This window comes from Sceloporus undulatus, chromosome 2, assembly GCF_019175285.1.
Source record: "Sceloporus undulatus isolate JIND9_A2432 ecotype Alabama chromosome 2, SceUnd_v1.1, whole genome shotgun sequence".
In the NCBI taxonomy this organism is placed as follows: domain Eukaryota; kingdom Metazoa; phylum Chordata; class Lepidosauria; order Squamata; family Phrynosomatidae; genus Sceloporus; species Sceloporus undulatus.
Genome location: NC_056523.1, coordinates 126,872,147 through 126,897,501, shown reverse-complemented (window position 1 = coordinate 126,897,501; position 25,355 = coordinate 126,872,147). Strand labels below are relative to the sequence as shown.

General features: G+C 39.9%; 1 protein-coding gene across 1 annotated transcript in view; it reads right to left on the bottom strand.

Moving 5' to 3' along the window:
- DNAH9 (dynein axonemal heavy chain 9) overlaps positions 1-25,355 on the bottom strand; it is a 130,083-nt gene that overhangs the window by 67,507 nt on the left and 37,221 nt on the right. The window contains exons 9-23 of the mRNA XM_042447537.1: positions 23,856-23,924; positions 22,218-22,344; positions 21,646-21,901; positions 20,561-20,802; positions 18,604-18,739; positions 18,029-18,225; positions 17,483-17,907; positions 13,589-13,811; positions 12,026-12,192; positions 10,374-11,244; positions 9,271-9,401; positions 8,324-8,450; positions 3,746-3,898; positions 1,786-1,911; positions 1,631-1,662 (exon numbers count right to left, since the gene is read on the bottom strand). Of these exons, the coding sequence (XP_042303471.1) occupies positions 1,631-1,662; positions 1,786-1,911; positions 3,746-3,898; positions 8,324-8,450; positions 9,271-9,401; positions 10,374-11,244; positions 12,026-12,192; positions 13,589-13,811; positions 17,483-17,907; positions 18,029-18,225; positions 18,604-18,739; positions 20,561-20,802; positions 21,646-21,901; positions 22,218-22,344; positions 23,856-23,924 (3,282 nt within the window). The remainder of the gene's footprint in view (positions 1-1,630; positions 1,663-1,785; positions 1,912-3,745; positions 3,899-8,323; positions 8,451-9,270; positions 9,402-10,373; positions 11,245-12,025; positions 12,193-13,588; positions 13,812-17,482; positions 17,908-18,028; positions 18,226-18,603; positions 18,740-20,560; positions 20,803-21,645; positions 21,902-22,217; positions 22,345-23,855; positions 23,925-25,355) is intronic.

The window sequence follows — 25,355 nt, the reverse complement described above, 5'->3', positions numbered from 1 at the left end:
TACTGTACTATCTCTTCCCTTGATCTAGACACTATACTCCTGTTCATACAACCAAGAATTACATTGGCTTTCTTCTGTCCAAGTGTAGTAACTTACATTTCTCCCTGTTGAAATTCATCTCATTAGCTTTAGCCCAGCCCTCTAATCTGCCAAGGTCATTTTGAATTTTAATCCTATCCTCTGGGGAATTAGCAACCCCTCCAATTTGGTATCATCTGTAAATTTAATCAGCATACTCTCTATTCCTTCATCTAAGTAATTAATAAAGATGTTGAATAGCACAGGGCCCAGTACAAATCCCTGTGGCACTCCACTAGCCACCTCTCTCCATGATTGGTGAGCACCCTTTGGGCTTGGTCAATAAGCCAATTACAAAGCCACCTAACAGTGTAGTTTGTAGTTTTGTGAGATATTTAGCCCTCTCTATCAGAGAGCTGTAGTGCCACAACAAACTACAAATTCCAAGGTTCCACAGCACTGAGCCATGAAAGTAAAAGCAGTGCCAAATTAATTCTGTAGTGTGGCAGCAACTCATGTTTCCTTATTTAATGGAAATATGGCTTCATGGGAGGGAAAATTATCAAATAAAAAGTCCTCAGGAGAAAGAAAGGAAAAGTCAGAAGATAAATAGCAATTACCTCAAAATGAAGAATGTCTCAAAGACCATGATTGCCACCGGGTCACAAAAGATCAAATAGTCAAGACATAAAATAAAATTTAAACATTGTTGATTCCAAGGACATTCCCCGTTGGCTACCTGTGTCAGGTAATCTATGAGATGTCATTAAAAATGTGCGTAAGTAGCATGAGCTATAGAATTATTGCTACTTAAATGTCAAAGGAGGAAAAGGGAAGGTTAACAAATACTGCAGAGTGTGGTGTAAATCATCAGGAGGGTATAATTATTTACAAATGAGAATAGACAGAAAAGCCTATGTCATATTGCTGTGCAAATGGTTCCAAAGCTGAAATATTTTCCAGGCTTCTAAAAACTGGGCTGAAAAACCACCTAGATTTTTCCCCTAGTGTCCAATAACTAAATCAAATTTAGATTGCCAGACTAGAAAAACTACCTCTGCTGAATATATTTTTAAAAAGGAGAAACCATTTTCACCAAGCCTCTATTTATTAGAGGAAATAGCTTTCCTTTTCTTACTCTGAGCTGTAAAACCATCTGATAATCTTTAGTCACTGGCAACCTGATTCTTATAGCACTGACCTCATTCAAGAACTATTAAATCAAAGCCAGTGTTTGTAGGGGGGAAAGATGTTTGAAATTTATCTGTCAAAACTTTACCACTGGGCTTCATTTTTTCCAGTCTTCCATTTCTTATCCACTTCTGAATTATTTGAAATATGGAATGATTTTGTTGTTGTTGTTCTATTCTCCTTATTCTCGCCCATAGGACTCATGTGCTAGTGATCTATGACTACTACAAAGTGTATTTCCTTTTATGTTCATAGGATACTCTAAGCCACTGTGATCCTTTGCCCCTGCTCTTCATCTCTGAACTGCAGCACCACAGACCAGTGCCAAACAGACAGTCTCTGGCATTAACAAGCAGAGGCACTCCCCCCCCCCCAAAAAAAATGAAAACAATACCACCTCTTAATAAGCAGCATGCCTCACTGACTCTGGGAACAAATGTTGCTGATCATTACCTGGAAGAGCACCCAAAGGTAGCAGAGGTGTCAGATGCTCAGGTTTAAAGGATAAGTGATATTTCCTGAACAAGCATCCAACACACAATGGTTCATTCAGAGGAAGATGGAAAGAGGCAATACCTGTGCAGGGTAGTCAAAAAGCCACTGCTCTCTTGACTTTTCTTCATAAGCCACTATAGCCTCAGTCATCTCATGTCTCACTGTAGCTCGCATGTGGTCCAGCACACGGTTCAGCCAGTTCTCCACCTAGAAGAGGAAGAGAAAGGCATTTATCATCTAGGTTTCTCCCCCAAAGAGGATTCCTCCTTCTTCTTCGGAATTACAAAAGGAATTTGTTCCCCAGTATCAACATGAGAACCCAGGCATTGCCCCACCTTGAGCTGGCCCAGTCTTCCTTCCTGGCTTTGTGTGGCACATGAAGGAACCCATGTTCTATAACCTGGATGCTGGACTAGAGAGCACTCTGTGCATCTAAGGCCTGTTACAGACTGCCAAAATAAAGCTGCTTCAGATCTCTTTGGAGGTATGCTATTTAAATGATGCAAGGGTCCTAAGAGTCCGGAGGTCGCGCCAAAGCCACACTCCATTCCTAAGCACTGGAGTGCAGCTTTGGGGCAGCTTCCGGATTCTTAGGATGCATTCATCATTTAAACAGCATACCTCCAAAGAGACCTGAAGCAGCTTTATTTTGGCAGTCTGTAACAGGCCTAAGACAGTGGGCTCAAGTCCCTGATAGCTTATTCCAAATAAAACTTGCCAGTCTTTATAGCATCACAAGATTCAACAGAGAATATATTTTATTTAATTGATTAATTAATTTACACCCCACCTTTTACTCATAAGGGGCCCAAAGCAGCTCACACCCTACATTAGAATAATACAGCTAAAACATTCTGAAATACAAAAACTTAAAAAACATTCACTAAAAACCAATTAAAATGTTAGTTTAAAACAATTAAAAGCACATTAAAACCTACCCACTGCAGTTAAAAACTGAAGGCCCGTTTAAACAGAAGGGTTTTGGCCTAGTAAGGAGAGCAGGAAAGGGGCCAACCAAGCCTCCCTTGGCAGAAAGTTCCAGGGCGTGAGAGCAACCACTGAGAAGGCTCTTTCCCAGGTCTTCACCAGCCATACCTGCAGAGATGGTGGGACCAAGAGAAAGCCTCCCTTGAAGAACTTAAAACCTGGGTAGGCTTGTATAGCAAGATATGGTCTTCCAGATAGTTCGGCATATGTCATATAGGGCTTTATAGGTCATAAGTGTCACACTGGTAACGAGGCTGAATGAGATATCAGTATCTACATCCAGCCACTTAGATACCACTGTGGAATGAAGAATGAAGAAGCTGGACCAGACAGCTCAAGTGAAGAGATATATTTATAAGTGCTAAGCAGAAGCTGTATACAGAAGCAGGAGCTGTACAAACAAAACAAAGCTCCTCTCTGACTCTCAACAGCTTTCACTCAACAACTACTCCGTAACCCACTATTGTAATCTACATTGTTTACATTTAGACACAGCCTTATATATCCTTGGCTGATGTAACCACTCCAGTACATTACCTCACTGTGCCGAGTCACCTCCACACAGGTGTAAGTACAGAATCCACATCTTGAAGTCTGGCCTCGAGGACATTTATCTATGTCCTGGCATTGTTGCACACACCACACACACATGATGTCTTTGCAGTTCTATAGATGTTAATTTTCACTGACAATATAGCTGACAATAAGAACTAAGAGGTCATTATGTCCCCTTTCTTTCATATTATATTATTTTTATTTGGTGGAGAAATGTTAGGGGAAATGATAATCTAACCTTAAGATCTTCTGGGCTCATGTCAAAACACTGATGCTGTCTTCTAAAGACCCCCAAATCTTATAGTCCAGTAAAATGAAGTTACATTTAAAAATAATTTAATATATTTTCTATGATGCTTGACTAATCATTGTCTCCCACAGCCCCAGAAACACACCAAAAAATACTCATATATGTATTTCTACTTCTCTTTAGAGAACCATAATACTCAACAATTTCATTCACAGAAGCAGCATGGTTTCCTGATGTGGTTTTTCTCACCTGACCACTGCAGGCACATGGTTCACTGAAATCAACATATTCCTTCTCTTTGCTATACATCCCTAAGGCCAGATTGTTTGGAGTTTGGTCAGAATCCACCTGGAATTTCAGCTTGGCCATATTGTCAAAGAGTTTTGAAAGATGGCGCTGAACCTGAAAAATGAAATAGGTCAGAGCATGAAAGGTTAAGTCTCAGCTGAGACACAAGAGCTCTTACTCTCTGCTGGTCTCTCAAGTGACCATACTATTGTCCAGAGCTTGGAAAAGTTACTTTTTTGACTACAAACTCTCAGAACCTCTCAGTGGCCATGGTAACTAGGGGACCCTGGAAGGTGAAGTCCAAAAAGTAATTTTTCACAACTGTTCTTGTAAAAGCTTTGAATCAAAGAAAAAGATACTGAAAGCAATGACAAATCATCTTTGAGTATTGCTTGTGTAAGAGAAAACTGTGAAAATCATGGGGTTGCCATAAGTTGACAGGCCACTTGAAGGCACATAGACACACATATGTTAACTGTCCATTGTTCTTAGTTAATACTATTTCTCTCAGAGACCTACATTTTGTGAAAGGCCCAGCAGTCATAATTGGCATTCAGGAGCTTACAGAACCAACTCTATACAATCCTGAAATAAAGCCTCTTTTATGTACAAAACATGCCTCCTTCTATTTGATGAAATGTATATAAAGCATCCTCATTCTCCACCAACTGGTCCCCTAAAGCTTTCAATTGCACTTAAATCATGATAAGTTCAATACTGGGCCCACCAAGATAAACTGTTATGTATTTAATCCTCCTCCTGGAATCGGCAGACAGAACTCAAAGCCAACAATAGAAAGGCCACAGGTTTATCCATATTTGATTCTCCTTGACATTTATTTTGATTTTCAAGCAAATCGCTTTAAACAAGGAATAACAGGCACAGCTCAAATAATGCCTTTTTATACCAGGGAGCCTTTCAAAGCAATATTTCTCTTTTGAGTTTCTGTATCTTACTGCTGCATTTTGCAACACTGATTAAACATGGTCTTGAGCCCAACGAGTACCTAAGATGCAACCTCCACCAGAGGATATAATTCCCCTCCCTTTTGCACTTTGTGCATATGAAAAAGCCATTAGTAACACAAAGTTAACATTATACTGAGTTCAAGAATATTACTGGAATACAAAATAAGAATAGAGTTTGGATAAATGCAGATAAGTATTCAGTTTATGTAGTATTAGTGAGTAACATTTCACTTCCACCACCACAAAATAACTTTTCAGTCATACCGTGACATGAAGGAACACCTCTGTTGATCAGTTCATAGCTGTTCACAAACATAACATATGCTCCTCACTCCTCACTCTACAATATATGCTCCTCACTCTACAACAAGGGCCATTACTGGAATCCAGCTCCACCCATCTCTAGCTATTGACCATGCTGGCTGGGGATTTTAAGAGGTGGAGTCCAATAATCTCTAAAAGGCTCAGTTTCCTCCATCTTGCTCTAACAGTTTTAATTCTTATTAAAGGGAACTGGATGGAAACATCATCCTGTAACATTAAAAAAAAACCTCACTAGGAATCCTAATGCCACTGAGGAAATGTTCGTCCAACTTGGCGAAAGCTAGTTTTTGACTTCTTCAACTCAGAAATGAGACTGTGGGCACCCTCACATTAGGAGAAGTAAGAAGCATGTGTCCTGCTTTACGTTCTGGAATGGGTTTTTACATATGCATTGTACATGATTACAAACAATATGGTGAAAGCAGGTTCACTGCAAGCAGTAACAGGTACAGAGGCATCACTGCCACTAAAAACATGCCATACAAAAAACTGGGGAAACAGTTTCACTCAGAGATTTGTCCAGGGTGTCAAAATGCCCAAGTATGTCATTGCAAACCTCATACGCCTCTCGTAGGTGTGTGAATGGTGTTTGCCAACTACTACTTCATCCTAACCCTTTAGAAGTGGAGTCTCTGCCAAAAAAGAAATTAAAGGGATCACATAGGTTGCTGGATACAGAAGAGAAATGGATGCTACAACAGTAGTAGTAGAAGTACTAAAACAAGAATTAGAGTTACTAGAAGGGGTTTGGGTTCCTGCCGTTAAAGCAAATTTAGTGAATTTGTGGCCTTTGAGACATTTTGAATCTACAGCTCCCAAAATCCTCAGCCAGTTTGGTAAAGGAATATAGAAGCAGTAGCCAAAAACACCTAGACGGTCAAAGATTCTGCTCTCATGTTCTGTGAATCTGTGAAAAAGTACTTTTGAGTTCAGTAGATTGTTGCTGTTTTTTTAAAAAAAACCAGCTGATAAAGAATAGTAGTGATATTTTCAGGGGCCATTCAGATTACCTTTTACCCTGGATCAGGAACCGAATTATGCATGTGAAGTTCATATTCGCCCCGAATTTCCCACAAGCAAATCAGAGGCTTGCACACCCGTTCCGGGTCATTTGGAAGCCTAGTAAAAGCTGTATCTTTTGGGGGGGAAACAAGTTTGGCAAATATGAATTTGCCCCCGATCATGATCGGGGCAAGTTCAGGGGAGGGATTTAGGTCAGAGGGAGGGCAGTGGACAGAGCATTCCCTCTCCTTCATCGGAAAAGGAGGAGGAGAAGGAAGGAGCCGGAGGAAGGATGCAAAGGGCGATTGGGGGTAACGGAGGAGGAGGAGGCAGGAGCCGGTGGAAGGATGCAAAGGGCAATCGGAGGTAACGGAGGAGGAGGCAGGAGCCGGAGGAAGAGTGCCAAAGGGCGATCAGGGGTAATGGAAGAGGAGGAGGAGGCAGGAGCTGGAGGAAGGATGCAAAGGGCGATCAGGGTGAGCAAAGGACAATCAGGGTGCCTGAGAAAGGGTAGGTCAGAGGGAGGGCACAGAACGGAACAAGGCTCCCTCTCACACCATTTTTTATTTTTTATATATTTGACAGTCTATGCACATAGTTCTACAGGTAGATACATATATAGACAGAATGTTTGTCTGCTTGTGCTACTTTCCCTTTCATTTCCTTGATCCCAGCACGCACTTTGCAAAAGGCTTTTTTCTAAATTATTTTGTATATGCGAATGCTACAATGTGAATGTTACAAATGTTTCTCTTTCAATTTGGCAAATTGATACAGAATGCTTTTGCTACATATGTGTATTCTGGGGTGGCAATGAGAGAAAGCAAAGGATGCAGAGATGGCATTCCAAAGTGAGGAATTATTATTATTATTATTATTATTATTATTGTTGTTGTTGTTGTATGTGTATGTGAGGCATTCTGGGGTGGCAAAGCAAGAGGTTGCAGAGATGGCATTCTGGGGTGAGGAATTATTATTATTATTATTATTATTATTATCACTATTATCATTATTATTGTGATGGGAAGAGGATGCATGGGGGAGGCAAGGGCTTCGGAGGTAGCATTGGGCTGGAAGCAAAGAGGAGGCTGGAAGGCTGTGGAGACCCATGACTTTGGGGGAGTCACACTCTCTCAGCCTCAGGGGAAAGGCAATGGCAAATCTCCTCAGAACCCATCTTGCCAAGGAAACCCCAGGATAGGGTCGTTTTAGGGTTGCCATAATCTGTAGTGACCCAAATACACACAACACACACAAACACCTGGAGGTTTTTAAATTTGACAGAATATGCACACACTCCAGCCTGTTTGTTTGTTTTAAAAGGAGGGGGGAAGCACACTTCCGATCGCCCAATGGGTGTAGGAAATGTCACCTATGACGAAAGCGGAATTGAATTTGATTGACAGCAAAGGCGCCTTCAATTTAAACCGGTTTCTCCGCAGGAGCTAAAAGGGCATTCAGGGTTAAAATGCCCTAATTGAGGTAGTGGGCACTTGCTTCCGGAGGGATTCGGGGGGGGGGGGGGGAATCTGCCCAGTTCCATCCAGCACAAAAAAAAATCAGTATGAATGGGGTGTGGACCCTTCAGTCTTGCCTAACCACAGCACTTAAGCTGGGAAAACACACCATAAGAAAAAATTATCAAAAACTAGAGAAAAATTTGCAGAAAAGTTGCTGTAGTGATCATGTCACTCTAGACTAACAATTAGGAGAGGAACAAGCACACCAGAGTGGCCAGCAAAACAGAGAACATTTACACCTCTAATAGCTGTAGGAGAAGGAATTTCATCATGTATAAACTGTTCTCTCCCCTCCTTCTCAACTCTTAAAAGACAAAGAGCCTTCTCTTCTGTTGCATTTGGCCACCCTCCATTACAGTTGTGGGGCTTTCAAGCTGTTGAATCTTTCTGCTTAATACGTGTGTACACACACACACACACGCGCGCGCACACACAAATTGATACACCAGTGCCCTTCCTCCCAAGTAAGCCTTTCCTTTTTGTGAAAAGTACATGCTGACTAGACTTAATGGACTTTTAGGAAAACAGGGGTATAGGCTGCCATCTAGCGCTGATTCCGAGGTTTAATGTTTATTCAAAGGAAATTGGTCAGTGTAGCACTGAAAGAACAGTGTGATCTTCCTCTAGCAAGCATCTCACAGCACTGAGCACCATGTACATTGTACCAACAACAACAAAACCTGAAACATATTTCTATAACTAGAAAATAAATTGAGGTGTCCTACCAACTGTGGGTTGGTGCCATTTGAAAGAATATCTAGTAAGTCGGCAGAAGAAATAAAGTAAAACCTGGGAAAGGCCAACCGCTTAGTATCCAAATACTCAGCCAAAGCTTTTTCACACAGAGACAATCTGAAAAAAATCAAGTGGAGAACAAAATAAATGCAAAAATCTGTGTAAAATAAAACATATGCATCCCTACCAAAAGCATAATTAATTCAATATTTAGAAACTTTTTATTTATTTTTATTGTTATTTCAATACAGAAAAAAATACAGAAAACCAAACCGACCAATACATGCCTTCATTACAGAATTCATAATGTACTATACATTCTTTATTGTATTATATATTATATTATACTATATTTATTTTTGTAATATTACTAAATTTCTTGAGTCTTCCCCTTGTACACTTTCTTTCTTTTATCTAGTTTTCTAAATTGAAATAATACAGACTCTATCTTTTTCTATTTTCATATTTTGTCATCTTATCTTGTTTTCCCACAGTTTTGACACATCTTCCTATTTACCTACATATTGTTAAGTTGTTCTTTTATTTTGATACATTGACAAATTACCTAGTATGGCTAGATCATTCAATTTTATAATCCATTTGTTTATTGATGGTACTGTATTTGATTTCTAATGTTTCGCATAAATCATACAGGTGGCAGTTACCATATAGAGCAATATACTTATTTCATCCTATACGAGATTATCTGCTATTATAAATATTTAGAAATTTTTTTGAGCAGCTTCACTACAGATATACTAAAGGTGTTACGCTATTGTTGGTACACTTAAATGTTTCAACTTTAATGTACTTGAATGTTAAAGAGATGTCTACACTTATGGCCATCAAACCAAACTTACCAGAATATACACATAGAAAGAACTCAGAGAACATCCTCAACGTGTAGGCATTGTATCCATGTGCATCTCTTACCCACCTGTTTTGGATATCCTCTAGCTTCTCATAAAGACCAGGTTTGTTGGTTGCCTCCACTACATTTGGTGTCTCCACAGCATCATATGCTAACTCCTTAAAGTCAACATCAATTCCCTCAAAGCGCTTGGAGTCCTATAAATAACAAGACAGAAGTCTAACTAGTCACTCAGCTTCACAGATGTGCCCCGTCATTTTCCATATCCAAAATGACTTGAGCACAAATTACTACTGCTACAAATGTGTAGCAGAATTTGACAGTTGAGCAGAGGAATTGTCCTCCAAATTTAAGATAAGAGCCTCAAAACATTATGGCTAGAGAGCACAAGAACATCTGAGGTGCTACAAGTACAACTGTAGGTGCAAGATGGATTATGGATATCCATATAGCACAGAGAGAAGGAGCCTCACATTAGTTCTAGCCAGAATAGTCAATAGTTAGAGATGCTGAGACTGAAAGACACAATCCAACAACATTGGGAGGGCCAAAAGTTGTCTACCTCTGATTTAGCAAGTTTCTCTCGGCAGCAATTATTTGTCAGTGTTGAAGACTTCTGCAAAGCTAAACCAACTTGCCAATACAATATGTTTGCACCTTTTGCTCCCATCAATTCACCTAGCAAGACTACCTATGTACCTATACTAGCTTTATATTACTTTAACTGTCATGACTTCCTCCAAATAACCTAATTCTTGGAAAGCATAGTTTGATATAATTATATAACTTCCTTATGAGAAACTTCTAATTCCTACAGAAATTGAGAACTCCCAGGATCTCTTAAACCTGTAATAAGATTCTTTATTTAGGAGACCTTAATAAAGGCTGCAGTGTAGATCTGTCCTAGCTCATTAATAACAGGCCACATTGGCTGATGATGATGGGCCATATAGTCGATCACATCTGGAGGACACTGGGTTGAGGGAAGCTGTTCTAGAAACCCAACTTTTTTACAATGGTTTATTGGGACTGTCTTAGGAGCCAATGTCATGAAATATCTTGAATAAGTATAGAACTGAATGAGCAGTCTCCTTCAAGTATAGTAATTGCTCTCCAGAAGACAGAGAATCACTCCAGTAATCCTTATAGAAAGGAAAGAGTGTTTTTACCTCAGGAAGTTGTGCCCGAATATCTTCTGATCCAATGAATATGCTTTCCAAATGAGACCAGGTCCGCTGAACCTCAAACCAGATAGAAATTACAGAGTCTGCTGTAGATAGCTTCCTCTGCCAAAAAGACACTTCCTCAAGGAAGAAAGCAATATACTTGGATGTCATCATATTCTGAAGCTGGACCTGGTTATCTTCAAGGGTCTCAATGAGTTCCTCATCAGATTTCATCAGTGGAACATTTGTGCGCTGGTGAGGCTCATACTGGAATTCCATGCCAGCCCAAGTTGTCTTTAGTTCTTTCACCACCTTCTCCATGCTCATTTCTTTAATGGCTTTATCCACTATGCTCCGAACCTCATCCTCAAAGTTATGTAAGCTGAGTTTCAACAAGTCTGCAAGAGTAGTGTCTGCATCCATAGTGAACTGCACACCTGTCGCTCGCATCAGTTGGTTCCAATGCCTCTCGCGGATAGCAGGGTTCTGTAATTCTGAGATGGCCTTCAGAGAGGTCAGAATGTTTTTTATTTTGTTGTCCAATCCGGAAAAAGCATCCCAGGCCCTCATTTCTTTATCCAAGTTCCGATTGTCTTTTGCAAACTTTTTGCATTCCAGTTCCATATTTTCTACATTAATATCTTTCCATTTTGTAGTCTCCCAGTCATTCATACTAGAGGTCACTATAGAGATCATATCCCAGAGTTCTTTGAGAAGGTACACCTCTTTTCTGCACTGTTTCAGCTGCTTATAGTCCGGAACACTGACTTCAAACAATGCAGCTGACTCATGAATTGAGGCCATGGTGACTTCCATTTCCTGAAGCTCAGTGTGGGCTGCATCCAGCATTTGGTAAGGATTTGCAGCATCAAACCTAATAAGCAAGGTTTAAATTCTCTTTAGTCACGACTGTGTTTTCCCTTTTAAAAGCGCTTTAGATCCCCAAATAGTAACATGTAGGTGTACGGTGAAATAGAAATAGAAATATGACATCAAGCTTCAAATAGCAAAGAGAGGAAACTAATTTCTGAAATTAGCCTTTTCCAAGACTTGAAGGACTTTTTCAAGTCCTGACTCATCTGCCCCTTCCATTTCTGCTCTTCATGAAGTTGTTCAAAACAACTTTAGAACCATAAACCTCATACCATACTTGTCAGCCCCTGAGACTTTAAAATGGGGAACAATCACAGGAAAAACAAAATTAAATAAGAATCACAAGCAGGAAGGTTTTCGGAAGGATTCCTCCAAGAATTTAACCCTACCTGAAGGAAGCTAAACTTCATGTAATTCATCCCAGAAGAAAGAGGTGAGAAGAGGAGGGGGGAAACTAACTGGGGAAAGAGTTTAAATCACATGATGACAATCACTTAGCACTTTCATTTTGGACAAGAAGAAAATAAGGCCAACCGTGGGAAGATGCTACAGGAGAAAGATTGTTTTATCCCTGTCTGAAGTTTGGTAACTGGTTCTGAGGGCATAAGAGGTTTATAATGGACAGAGATATTATAGATGGACAAAGATGCTCATACAGGGAACAGGAATGTTAAATCAGATGGTATGGCATTTTTTTCGTGCTTGAGTAGCCAAAAAGGAGTAAATAAACACAGCCATGAGTGAACATAGATCTCTTGGTAATATTTGCTCTCCATCCATACCTGAATGGTGCCTCTTTGTGAAATCTATCTCTGAATTTATGCTGCTCCACATCAAACATAGCACACTTTTTGCGAAGAACTGTCATCTCATCCGCTTGCAATGGAGCCACATGCTGCTTCACAGTTATTGCCAGCTTCTTCACATGGTTCCATTTTTCTGGCAGCTCCTGGAATCAAAACAAGAACAAACAAAAATGGAGAGATGCTGGCAGACAGCAGTCCCAATTTGATCCAACATGTATCAAACCTATCTGGGTAGACAGTATAAAAGCTAAAGAAATGCAAATAATTTTCTGTCTGCAACACCATGACCAAAACAATTATTCTTCTAGGGCAGTGGTTCCCAACTTTTCTATGCCCCCAGCCCTAGGAAATGTTTGATTTATGTGTGAATTCCCTATAAAAGTAATATCACATTTGAAAATGAAGTCTAATTTCTAATTTTTTTGAACCACAAATTGAACCACATACAATACTGTGGTTGAACAAATGGAATTTTTTTAAAAATAAGCTTTTAATTTAGTGCATAAAATGCAAATCTAAATTGAGCAATTTGATTCTAATTTATTCAGGGGAAAAACATAAACAGTAAAGTCAATCCCAACTTTGAACATAAAATTCATTTATTTCTTTGCTCGTTTCTGATTCATGATTTGTCAAAATGTGGAACTTTCTTGCTGTGATCCACAGGTTTGCCTGCGGATTCAAGCAATACCTATGTTTTGTCTTGACTGACAAGAGAACTGAATCCACAGAAATATCTTTGTCTCACCCCCTGAAATTCCATCTCACACTCCCTGGAGGTGCAGGCACCCCAAGTTGGGACCCTGGGCATAAAACCTTAAGGTGACACAATTATCTAATTAGACTGATTTTCCTAACTAGACATTGGCCTGAATCCTGCTGGTGATACACCTGTTGATAATCTCATTATACAATTACAGGTATATGTATTATTTTAAGGTCGTTGCAGGATTAGCTAACCAGTTCCTCCCTGCACAATGCCCTGCCCCTGTGCACAACTCCACCTGGCAGCACAAGGGCACATGGTAGCGGACTGCTGCTCCCATATACACTGGTAACGGCCAGGATTACTAGGTCTGAGAGAAACTGGACTTCATCAATATCTGGAGGGCCGTAGGTTTCCCAGTTCTTTACTATACCATTCCTCTTTTAGAAAGCTAGTTTGTTTACATGAGCCACCTACTGGTCTCCCATTCAGATGCTAATCAGTTCCACACCTCCTGACCTCCACCAGTGTTACAGTGTTAGCCATTTCCCAGCTCCAACTGGAGGAAATATCTCAATGAAAGTGACTCCAGAAGCTCCAGTCTCTCATAGGAGATTTGTATGCAGAGCGCAAAGACAAGAGATTAGTATCTCTGTATCCCATCCAAAAGGGACTTAGGTGTGCATAAGTCACCAACAGGATGGCAGCCTATATGTGTTGCATACTTAAGCGTTTGGCAAATAACTGTGTTTGGCAAATGACTGTCAAGTAGATATTGCTGTTTTAAACCATGTGTCCATGTATGTGCACATCAGTGATATGTTTCCACCCACCTCCAGCTGCCTATAGACCTCCAATGGCAATTCTTGATCATAGATCTTCAGTAATTCAATAGTTTGTTTCAAGGGCTCAAACATTTCATCAGTGCTAGTCTGTCTGTCTTTAACAGCCTTCAAGTGACCCATGACTTCCACCAAGCACTCGTAATCTCCTTTCTCCACCTTTTTGCTCAGACCTCTCTCAGTCACTTTGATGAACTCTTCAAGATCAGCCAAACTAAAAATATAGAGGTGAAGATGACACAGGAAGATAATTTTGAGAATGACAAATATTAACCAATTCTATCAATATTACAATGTAGTAGGTAAAACTAGGGAGAAATGTTTACTCCTGACTACTTTCTATATCCAGTAGAAGTCCTAAATTGTGTGAATTTGCTTTTGAAATTAATCTGAGTCCCAAATTAGAAAGAATGACCAAGCAGATCCAACTCCAAATCCCTCTAACATGCCTTCTTAGAAAAGGCATGTGGAAATCACAAATCTAAAGAAATATTCTTACATTTCTACATACTATGCCATCTGAATATGAACTAGAGTATGTTTTATAAATCTCTGTGACCTTTACTTCTGTTGTTATTAAACAGTGAATAAACAAACTCATGGAAACCAGATCAATATTTATTACCCATTAAATGGATACACACCCCCGCCCCACACATACATATTCAGAGGCCAGGATGTGCCACAAAAGGCCATATGTTGTTGCTGCTGCTGGAAGACAACACCAATAGGAAGCTACTGCATAAAAGCCCAGCTTCTAGGGCTTCCTAGAGGCCCCTAGTTGGCTACTGGGGGGCCGGGGTTACTGGCAAAGATGGCCTGTTCCAGCAGCAGAGCTTTTTCATAAAGATATTTGATGCTCAGAATGATGCAAAAGGATGTTTAAGTTGATGGATTGCCTGCTAATGTTTTTGAAGAGTAGTGTCATCCAACTGCACTTTTTTTTCCCTCTTGGAGCCATTCACATGCTCAGTTCCAGGATCTAAATGGATAAGTAATGCTGCCATTAAAGACTTCCAGTGCTACCTTTCAAAATTTGTACTTTTTTATTGCATACTCTCATAACTGTGCTTTAAAATGGAATGAGGTATAATGACAGAAAAACTTTAAATCAGTTTCATCATTGTCAACAGAATTACAGTAAATTCAGCACACAACCTTGACCCATTTCTGGAAACACCTTGCAGCATTTTCCCAGGATAAAGTGAGGGACATTTATATATGGCATTCAAAGTGATGGGCACAGTCCAGTGTCTGAAAGCATGGAGGGAAAAAACCACTGAAATGAGGGTGCATGACTCCAAGATAAGACCAGTATCACTGTGTAAACCCCTGCTATCTGAGCAGTGAATAGTTTCAGGGGGTATGGAATTTATTTTCTCTGATAATAAGGCCACTAAAGACATTTTGTGATATTTGTGTTTATTTACCAATATACAGGTTGAGGACTGCAGCTGCTGACAACTTTAGCAGCTATATTAGCAACAGTAACAAATAATATGGTGACTTGATGTGTTCAGAGAGTCCTTTATGGCTCCCTAGCCCCAGAAGGTTGCCCATCTCGTTGTACATAAAAAGAGCCTTCTGAAGAGAAGATCTCCAACTCCATCTGATCCATCTGCCCCCCTCCCTTGTGTTCCTGTACAATGGCGTCACTGGCTGGGGTGTCACCTGGTGCGGGGGATGGGACTTGTGGGTGGAACCAAAAGGACATGCCCCCTCACCTCTCTGCCATGTGCCGCTCTATTCGTGACTGGAATGGCGCATGGCAGGGAGGGATGTGTGCACTCTCCCTTGTTGCTGCATGCTGCTCTACTCTTGAACAGAACGGCACACAGCAGAGACAGGAGTGTGCTTGGCCAGGTGTCACCCCTCGTCTGGGGTGTAACCAGGTGCGGTCTACATCATGCACACATCTCTTGTAATGCACTGTTTCTGTACTTTGAGTAGTCCATCCACCTAATTCTTGGAACCAGAGCTGGGATGGAAGAAAATCACAGTATAGCTGGGAAGGAAGACAACATATGCAGTGAATCAAGGGAAAGAGGTAACACTTCCTTCTGCCATGTGCTTCTTCTCATATGAAGAAGAGATCCCCCTACCCCACCACAATTAAACATGTGGACAGAGATGGTTGCCTTATCACCCCTTTTGATCTTTCATGAAGATCTGAAAACTGTCAATGTATGCCACTTTGCTTTAAATCTTCTCCTTCAGCTAAGCATATTCAGTTTTTTCAGGCCATCCTGTGAGGATTTGGATTTCCTATATCATTATCATCTTACCAGGCATCACCTGAGATCTTTTCAACATGTTTATTGAATTTGACTACCAAATTATAAATAATAAAAAAATGAAAAAGACCAACACTACTACTTTCCAAAAAAGAAAGGATACAGACAAGTTGAAGCAAGTTGAGAGAAGGGAAATGAGGATGACAAGAGACATGGAGAACAAAATATATTAGGCAAGGTCAAAGGAGCTGGGCATGTTCAGCTTGGTGAATAAAAGATTGATAACACTCTTTAAATACTTCAAGGGCTGCCACAAAGAGGAGGATGGAGGTTTGCTCGCTGTTGCCTCAGAGAGTAGGACCTGGCCTGGTTATTTTAAGTTACAGGAGGGTAGATTTTGACTGAACATAAAAACAGGGCCAGCTCTAGGTATTTGGCCATCCCAGGCAAGAAATATTTTGGCACCCCCTGTCGCCCCTCATAATTATTAATAATAAATAAATTAATAAATAGAGCATTCACCTAAACAACTAAAAGTTCCTCTTTACTTAGCTTAAAACTTGTCATAAGAATGCAACACAGCACTAAACATACTAGGCAAACATTCAAAATCAAACACTGAAACACTATTGCATGATCACTACCAAAAATGCAAAACACCAAAACAGACTAGTTTGTTTGTTGTAAACAGTAAACTCAAGATGACTGGCATTCCATATTGTGGCACCAAGGGTAAGGCGGGTGAGCGGCGAGAGGGCTCGTTGACCTTGAGGTTACATTAAAGACGTATGCAGAAAGCAGATGATGTACCATGTGAGCGTACCACAGACACAGGGGGCGCACATTTATGTTTTGGACATTGTACAAAGAAACCATCATGCAGTAGCTTGCTTTTATATCGCTTACTGTAATGAGTTTTCACTTTAATATTGTTTAATTACGAAAAAATACACACAAAAAAGCCGGTGTGCTGCCCCTAAATTTTGCCTAGTTCACCTATATGGATGAGCCGGCCCTGCATAAAAAGGAAGCTCTTGACATTAAGAGCAGTTTGGCAATAAAACCAATTGGCTAGAGGGGTGGTGGGGTCTCCTTCTCTGGATGTCTCACAAAGCGCCTGGAAAGCTACATGTTGAGGATGCTCTATCTGAAGATTCTGCATTGAGCAGGGGGGTTACCTCATAGTCCATAGGACTCCTTCGAACTCAATAATTCTATGAAGTTATGACTCTGCGATGTCAAACAAGAAACACCAATGAAAATGGTCCTGAATTAAAAGATAATTAACCCGCAGCCTATTCAGCAAGCTAGACCCAAATAAGAACTTGGCACCTCCAAGGAATAAATCAAGCAGAGTAGAGATGCCATACAATAGCATGGTAAAGGGCAGGGATGGGAAGTGTGCAGCCCTCCCAGAGGTAGTTGAATTACAAATTACAGCATTTCTCACCATTGGCTATGCTGGTCAGGGCTGCTGATGTTCACAGTCCACCATTTGGACTATGCCTACCTCATTATAAAAGAAAAGAATGCAGTGGCTTGTGGCAGGAAAACCAGAACTGATCTCAGATTTCCTATAGCCCAGACTAATGTCCTATGTAACAGAACCTTTGTGTTGCATATAAATGGTGCAAGAAAGAAACAGTGATACCTGTGAGTTACATGAGACACAAGGTGCTGCTTGAACATGAAGCTCCACCTTTTAATGATGCCCAGAAGGGAGGCTTTGAAAGTGTGGGCATCAACTTTCATCCAGCTATCAAATACACTGATTGGCTCCAAAAGGCTCACTTCCACATAGATCTTTTCATATGAGTCTATTTGCTCTTTAAATTGCTGCAGTGTGGGAGGGCTCTCTGTGACACCATCCTCAGCATGTGCCTCTATCTCCTCTGCAGTGAGAATGTGACTATACAAGAGGAACTGGCGCATGAACTCCTTCTTGTCATCCACATAGAGGTAAGAGTAGTGGTCAAAGGAACTGCGATAATCAGAGCAAACTGACATCATCTTCTGGATACGCTCCATAAGCATATGGCGCATGTCAGCAAGATCAGCCATTTCTTCCATATCATCCTGGAGAGGATGGGAAAAAAGAGCACACACATGGTTATGTTAATCAGCAAGACTGAAAATAACTCCCCAACTACACATAGACCTCAGACGAAGAATAAGGTAGGTTGACAGAGGGCAAGACCTGGTAATGAGGGAAAGCACTGTGGTCTGCAAGCCTAGGCATCAGGGAAGAGACCCGGAATATATTGTTGACAAGGGCCTCAACTATATCATAGAAACTGTCGCTGGTGCCAGCATCCATGGAAGGGTGGAATATCATCTCAGGAACAGACAAGTCCAACTGCACTTTGAAGAGAGGAGCAAGGCCTGCCTTGGAATCTGCAAGACAGGAAATGACTGGAATTCAGACAATTCCTATGGGCCTCTCTAATGCAAGCTGCTTATGAATATGCTAAGTACAGACTGCAGCATGACTTCAGTTAAAGAAACACGCTTCTTTTCTTAAAAGTTTGATTTTGCCTGTAACAAATCATATTAAGAAACAATGGAAAATGAACTGCTTTTACTGGCCAGATCTCCTGTTACCTTTGTTCAATAGTCATCCCCTTTGTCCAAATTAAAATATGAAGATCCAACCTTCTACTAATACTATGTCATTCCACTAGGTCCACAAGAGAAATAGCTGCAATACTTATGGAAAACCAAACAAGACAAATGAAAAATGTAACTTGATTAAACAAGAGTAGGTTCATTTACCTGTGTTTTCCAATAGGTACTTAAGTGAACATTCAATGACATGAAAGAATCCATCCAGGACAAGCTCATCCACATGTTCCAAATATGCTTTCCAAACATCTGAATTTGAATCCGCTGCAAAGAGACTCAAGTTTTCCTAAACATTAATGAAGTCATAGTCAAAGAGCAGGACAATCTGAACATGTCTAAGCAAGAACAAAAAGCAAGGGTCTCATCAACTAAAATGGTGGTGCCAACAGGACAACTCTGCATGAAGAGTTTTAAGACTTTTGAACTAAGTCTCAGAATCCAGTCAATGCACACACTGATATTAAAAGAAAATTCAGAAGACATATAGTAACTCCAGAAAAATTCAGTACATACACTTAGAATCATGGAAGAGACCACAAGGGCCATGGCTTTGTGAACAAAATCTTCCAAGACAGGGGAGAAAGGAAATGACAATCAATCTACATGGAAGAATGGATTCTAAGAGAGCAACAACAAAAAAAGCAGTTACCTTCACATTTCTCTGTCAAAAGAAACTCATTCACTTGCTTGCTGTTGAACTTTTGCAGAATAAGACTGTCATGCCAAGTTAGACCATTGATCCATACAGCCCAGTGCACTGTTTTCTTTGTCTAGCTATAGCTTTCCTCTCCCATGGCCAGCATCTTTATCTTGTAACAGAGATTTGGATGCTGACCCTGGGATCTTCTTTATGCATAGCAAGATTTATGATACTAAGCTATGGTTCCTCCCATTTTTCTCTGCCACTTCTCTGCTCAAAATGGCCTTCCCTAAAACAGGGGTGTAAGTGTATGTGTGTGGGGGAAGGAGAGTGGAATTAAAGTCCAAAACACACTGCAGAAATAATCCAGTTTGATACCATTTTTATGTGACCTGGCTCAGTGCTAGGGGATCTTGGGAACTGTAGTTTTCTAAGATATTTGGCTTTCTCTGTCAGAGAGTTCTGGTACCACAATAAACTACAATTTCTAGGATTCCCTAGCACTGAACCAAGGCAGTTCAAGTGGAAAATAATCTCAACCTGGATTATTTCTGCACTGTGTTTTGGACCTAAAAGTACTCCTCCAGATAAAATGGATTCTATTTCTCCTCCTCAAACCTTTAACTACATACAGAAAGAACAAACAGCTGTCTTCCAAGACATAAACCCATAATATGGTGATTAATATCTAAAGTATTAATTTATCAAAGCAGGATTTTTTTTTAAAAAAAAGGAGATATTCCAGTTGCATAAATCCAAAAGGGGAAAGAGAATATTAGGTGCAAGATAGGCCTAAGGCAAGAGAACTTCAATTGCATTTACAAGTGTTGGCTAGTTGAAGATGAAGGTGAAAAGGAGGAGTTTCTCATCAAAAAGAAAATGGTGTTTTAATATGATTTGAACAGTTCATTTTGAAACTGAGTGTTGATTTGTGTGCATACTGTCTCTGTCATTTAAAGGCTATATAAAAATTTAGTAAGCCTAATTTAGCCAGTTTCTCTCCAGTTTTTCAACTGTGCATTATCAGTTTTACAACTGCACTTTTTTCCCAAGTGCACATCTTCTGTCCAACTGTACAACAACAAAACTCTGTATGAAAGTGCCTTTTCACACAAGGAGGATATCCCTGCCCTGCAACAAACACAAACTGGCATGTCTGGGAGAAACATTTCTGACTCATTGTTGTTCCTGTATTAATGAATGCAGATGTAAATTTACATTGAAGTGACAGCACAAGACATACTAGTTGTATACTAACAGAATAATTATTTTTAAATCATAAGAGATTATCCAGACTTCTTCACACAACTACAGAAAGCCACAAACATGTTATTTGATATTATTAACCATCCCTAGCCAGGAAAATAAATATTTGCAGATGCCACTTCCTGACAACAAGCTTCCTGCTACTGGTATATCTTAAGTATAATCCCCTACTGTCAACAGACATTCAGGCGTATGCACTACCTTGATTAGAAAATGAATCTTCTGTCCTGAGTCTATAATGAGCCTGTAGTGTCTGTCCAATCGCTCATGTTGATCATCTAAGTTCAACAAAGATTCTTTTTTCCCATCTTTTCTTTCAAAAACTGGGAAAACCCAAGATTTCATGATGTTTTGAATTTCCTCAATATTGTCTTTTGTCTTCTGGATTCTTTGCTCAAGATCTTGAATGCTGTCAACTACATGTGAGATGCGATCCCAAAGGCCTTCCAATAAGAACAACAAAGGAAAATGAGTTGAGAAGGGATTAACAATGAAATTGCATGTCCAGTACAGAAAATTTATAAAGAACACTGTTTGCTCTCATAGACAATCCATATATTATTCCCACCTGAGAGCAACTGTGTTAAATGTGAGCTGTTGTGTGCAGCATATTTTTTTCTAGAGTTATTGTGTCTCTATTAGATATTGCCTTTAGCATCTTATCTGTAATGTGACATGAGGCCCTCTCCGCCTATCATTCTGTAAACTTTTACGTTTTTATATGCAGTTAAGTTTCCTTTCATTATCTTTACTTACTTAAATGCTGAGAGTTTGCTCACCAATTGTCATTCGAACTACTCCCAAAATGATGAAAAGTAGTAAGGCTTGCACATCATCGAAAACAATACCTTGGCATGTTTTCTTTTGTTTAGAATCTGTGGATGATATGCTCCTCTCCAAAGACAAAGCACCCCCAATATTTTTCAAAGGAAAACCAATAATCATCTAACACCACAGGGTCTGGATGATACTAATACAAGAGAAAAGACTAAAGGTAAATGGAGTGGTGAGAATTTTTTTATCCAATTTGGAAAAGCCCTATGCAGAATAGAGAGGAGAGAAAGAAAGCCATTAGGCTTGTAGAAGAATACATGGCCGGGGGTGGAGGGGAGGGGAGAATCAGGCCCTCAAATGTGGGGATGTTTGTATATTTATGCAACCTTTCTTCTTTTGTCACATTTCATGGGTCATGTTCCAAAGACTGATGATGATTATAATGATGGTGGTATTATTACAGACTGAAATGATTACAATATAAATAAAATTATTACAACATAAGATCTTACCTGCTGTTTTCCAGGTTAATGTCTTTTCTGCTTCTTTTAGATGAATATCAATTTCTTGCAGCTGACTCTGCACAAGGGGATATTCTACCTCCAAGACTGTGCACAATATCTTGTTGTACCAAGTTGCCATCAATTCCAGGTTGACTACCTGCTGACGGAATGACTCCCTCGAAGCATAGATCTCTGCTGCTGTCTCTGGGATACTTCCAAACTGATATGTCCCAAGGTAACTCACTTCTCTTAGAACTGACACCAGCTGCAAAACAAGCAGTTCTGTCAAACCTTTGGATTTCCTTTTTAAAAGATAAATACTTTCCTAGTATTTCCCAAACCCCAGAACAGGTAGAGGAGGTAACATGAAGTTTCTTCTTGAATAGGTGGGATCTTAAACATTTCAGTCCTCTGTTTACACTCTAGTTCTGCAAGAAACATCTCATCAAAAGTGGCAGCTATAGAAAGCAGCTTCTATTTTGCTGCTTCGGTTTCTAAAAGGACTCCTGCTCCTGACTATGACAATGTAAAAAAAGGAAAAGCAGCAGTTTCCTGGGAAGATGAACTTTCCATCATCTTACCTGAGGGTTAAAATTGACTGTAATCTGTTTGCTCTCTGAGTCTCGTAGGATAAGCGGTTGAGTGAGATTATACTGCGATTTTTCAGACACAGTCTGTAACCACTCCATATAAAGCTTCTCTTGGTATCTGCCAAAAAGCACAACTACCACATCAGACTTTGTGAACTGTAAGATGACTACCAAATGTCCACTCACTAGAACCAATTTTCAAATTATGCAAGCAAAGCTGACAATACAAAATTTGTAGATGCCAAAAGCAGTCCAGTTCAGGATTCTTGGGGCATTGTTCCCATTAAAGTGCTGTCTGGAACATCCCTGTCCTAGTTATAATAATATATAATAAAATGTTATTTGTATCCCACCTACTCTGATTAGGATAGAGGTGACTCCTTATCCAACTGAAGGAGAAGGATTAGTTAAGCAGACACTAATCCTCTCTCAAAACAGACAGTACACAGGTTGCCCACTCAGCCTGGCCAAGGACAGTGGTGCTCCATCCATTTGAAAGGGGGGAGGGTGAAGTCCACCTATTAAAATGATTGGAGCAGTTACTTCATTCACTTGACTTAGGGTAGTGTGGAAGTGATACTGCCAAAAAAATATGTGTAGAGAGAGGAACCCCACCACCAGCATCAGTAGCAAAACTTGTATTTTGGCAATACAGATTCCTTTCTACCTGCACACTCCTTACCCAACTAAAGGAGAAGGCATGCCCCCCTTTACCCCAGTGCACCAGGAATCCTTCATCAAGGATTTTGTCATCACAGCATTGCTTGGCAAGGGTGGGGTAAACACAAGATTTTCCTTCTTTGGTCAAGTGATCAGTAAAATCACTCTCTTCTTGTGATTTGAAAAATCTCCTTGTTTAAAAAAGTACCACAATTATCAACCGTTGAAGAATGGCTTTTAAAGTTAAGAGACATGGTTGAGTTAGACAAGTTAACTGTGAACATAAATCATAAATCAACTGACAGTACAGAGAAGGAATGGGCTTTAGTATTAGGAGATTGCAAAAAGATTTTGAAAACCTAACCGTTTAGAAAATAAAATAATATTGTTTTTTTTTAATTATTTAAAGCACAGCTGGTAACAAATATTATGTACACAGCTAGGACATAACAGAATCTATGCTTATCCAGAAATTGGGGCTATAAGATTATCAAATTTCAGAAATTCAGGGGAACTAGTAAGAAGTAATGTTTTTGCATTATGTAGGTGTAATTGTAGTTGTTAGTTGTGTGTGGGGGGGTAGATGGTTGTTTATGTTGTATGGATACGATGTTTATAAATGTTTAGTGTGTTTCTTTGTTAACATTTTGGGAAAAATTGTTTTCTATAAAAATAATTTTTTAAAAAAATAAAAGGGTTTTACACACACCAAAGAAAGAAAGAAAGAAAGAAGAGTAGGAGCCAACCAATGACCAAAATCCCTGATGGGAACAGGGTTTGTGAGAGAAAGGGGGAGTATATACCCCCTTCATCTGTTTTTGGCAAGTCTCCTCCCTACCCTCAATGCAAAGATGAAATCATTCAATTTAGTTGCACAGAATGAAAAATGCTTGCATCTCAGCATGGCCACATAGTGCAAGGGGATTTGTAGGCACAACACTGAAGATTCCAGTCCTAAGAAATACTTACTTCTCAAGCAATTGTATCAGATCTTCATACTTTTGCATCATTTTTTTGCCTTCTGCAGAATCCAAGCACCTGCCAAAAAGACACAGGAGAGGAAAAACTGTTACTTGCGGATACAACCAACATTAGTAGTAGACCAATATTTTAACCATTTATTTTTGTTTCTGATCATTGATAAGTGTACATTTTACATGCCTTTATATGTTTTTCTAGTCTAAAAAACTTGGACTGCCAAATGGTATACATATATGTGTACCACAACTACCAAACAATGTACTTTATGAAGCCAAACAATACATGATGTTAATAACAAAGTTTGTCCCTAATTATGGCCATTTTCTTTTACAAACTGCAAGCATAGAAGACTCAGTCCATATCACACATTATGTCACATGCCTTCCCTTTTCAATGTTTCCTTCAGCTACTCAAAGCTCATCTTATTTTTTTTTCATACAAAATATCAAATGCAGCAGTCTTCAGTCATTTGTAGCAGAAGAATAGGAACACATGTAATAGAGAAATATGAAGGGAAATGTTAACTTTTGGGGAAAAAGATGATCTGGTATAAAGGTCTGCAGATGTTCTCCTATCAGATACAAGTCCTGAGCCTACAACACCCCCTAGGCCAAGTTTATTGCTACCATGACAGCCTCTTTAGATGACAGAAGTCAGAATGGGGCCTTACAGAGAGGCTTGGAAGATGGATGAGTAAGGAACCAAGTGGAACTTCCAAGACAGAGATTGAAGGACAAACAATACAGGAGTTAGCATGGCAGCCCTAAGGGAGAAGAGAGAACTGCCATATGGTTAAGATAAAACAGTAGATAGGAAGGGTGTCTGTCTCTGAAGAATGTAGGGCTATTGCACTTTGGGAAAAGGTTAGCAGTTCTCTTATCTCAATATTCCTCATCAAGGTATGGACTTATGTTTGCATTATCTATCTATCTATCTGTCTGTCTGTCTGTCTGTCTGTCTGTCTGTCTGTCTATCTATCTATCTATCTATGGTATTTATACCCCACCCTTCAGCCCTAAAGACTATCAGAACAGCTTACAATTATTATTTTTAATTAGACGGTTCCCTGACCTCAGGCTTATAATCTAAAAGATACAACACAAAAGGAGAAGGGAATGGTGGTGGGAAAGGGGATGAGGTCCAGTGGTTTTTCTCTCCCTCTGAGGCCTGGACCAAGGCAGATTGACTGAAGGGAGGGCTCTTCTTCTTCAGGCTAGCCCTGATGGAGCTGGGTCTGCCTGTTCACTCCCTCACAGGCTGAGGGATGACAGTTATCATGGAGGGAGGGCTCTCTATCTTTAGGAAAGAGGAATACACTCCAAGTTGCTTCATCAGTATGCTGAGTCTTGAAGCTAGCCATGTAAAAGCTACCTCCAGCAGTTAACACGTTTTCAAGAACATCTAGCATTCTATCTCCAGGCTGTTAGCTTGAACTGGGAGCCTTCACAACCAGATCTATGTGCTGTTTGCTTAAAAGGTTAGCTGCAA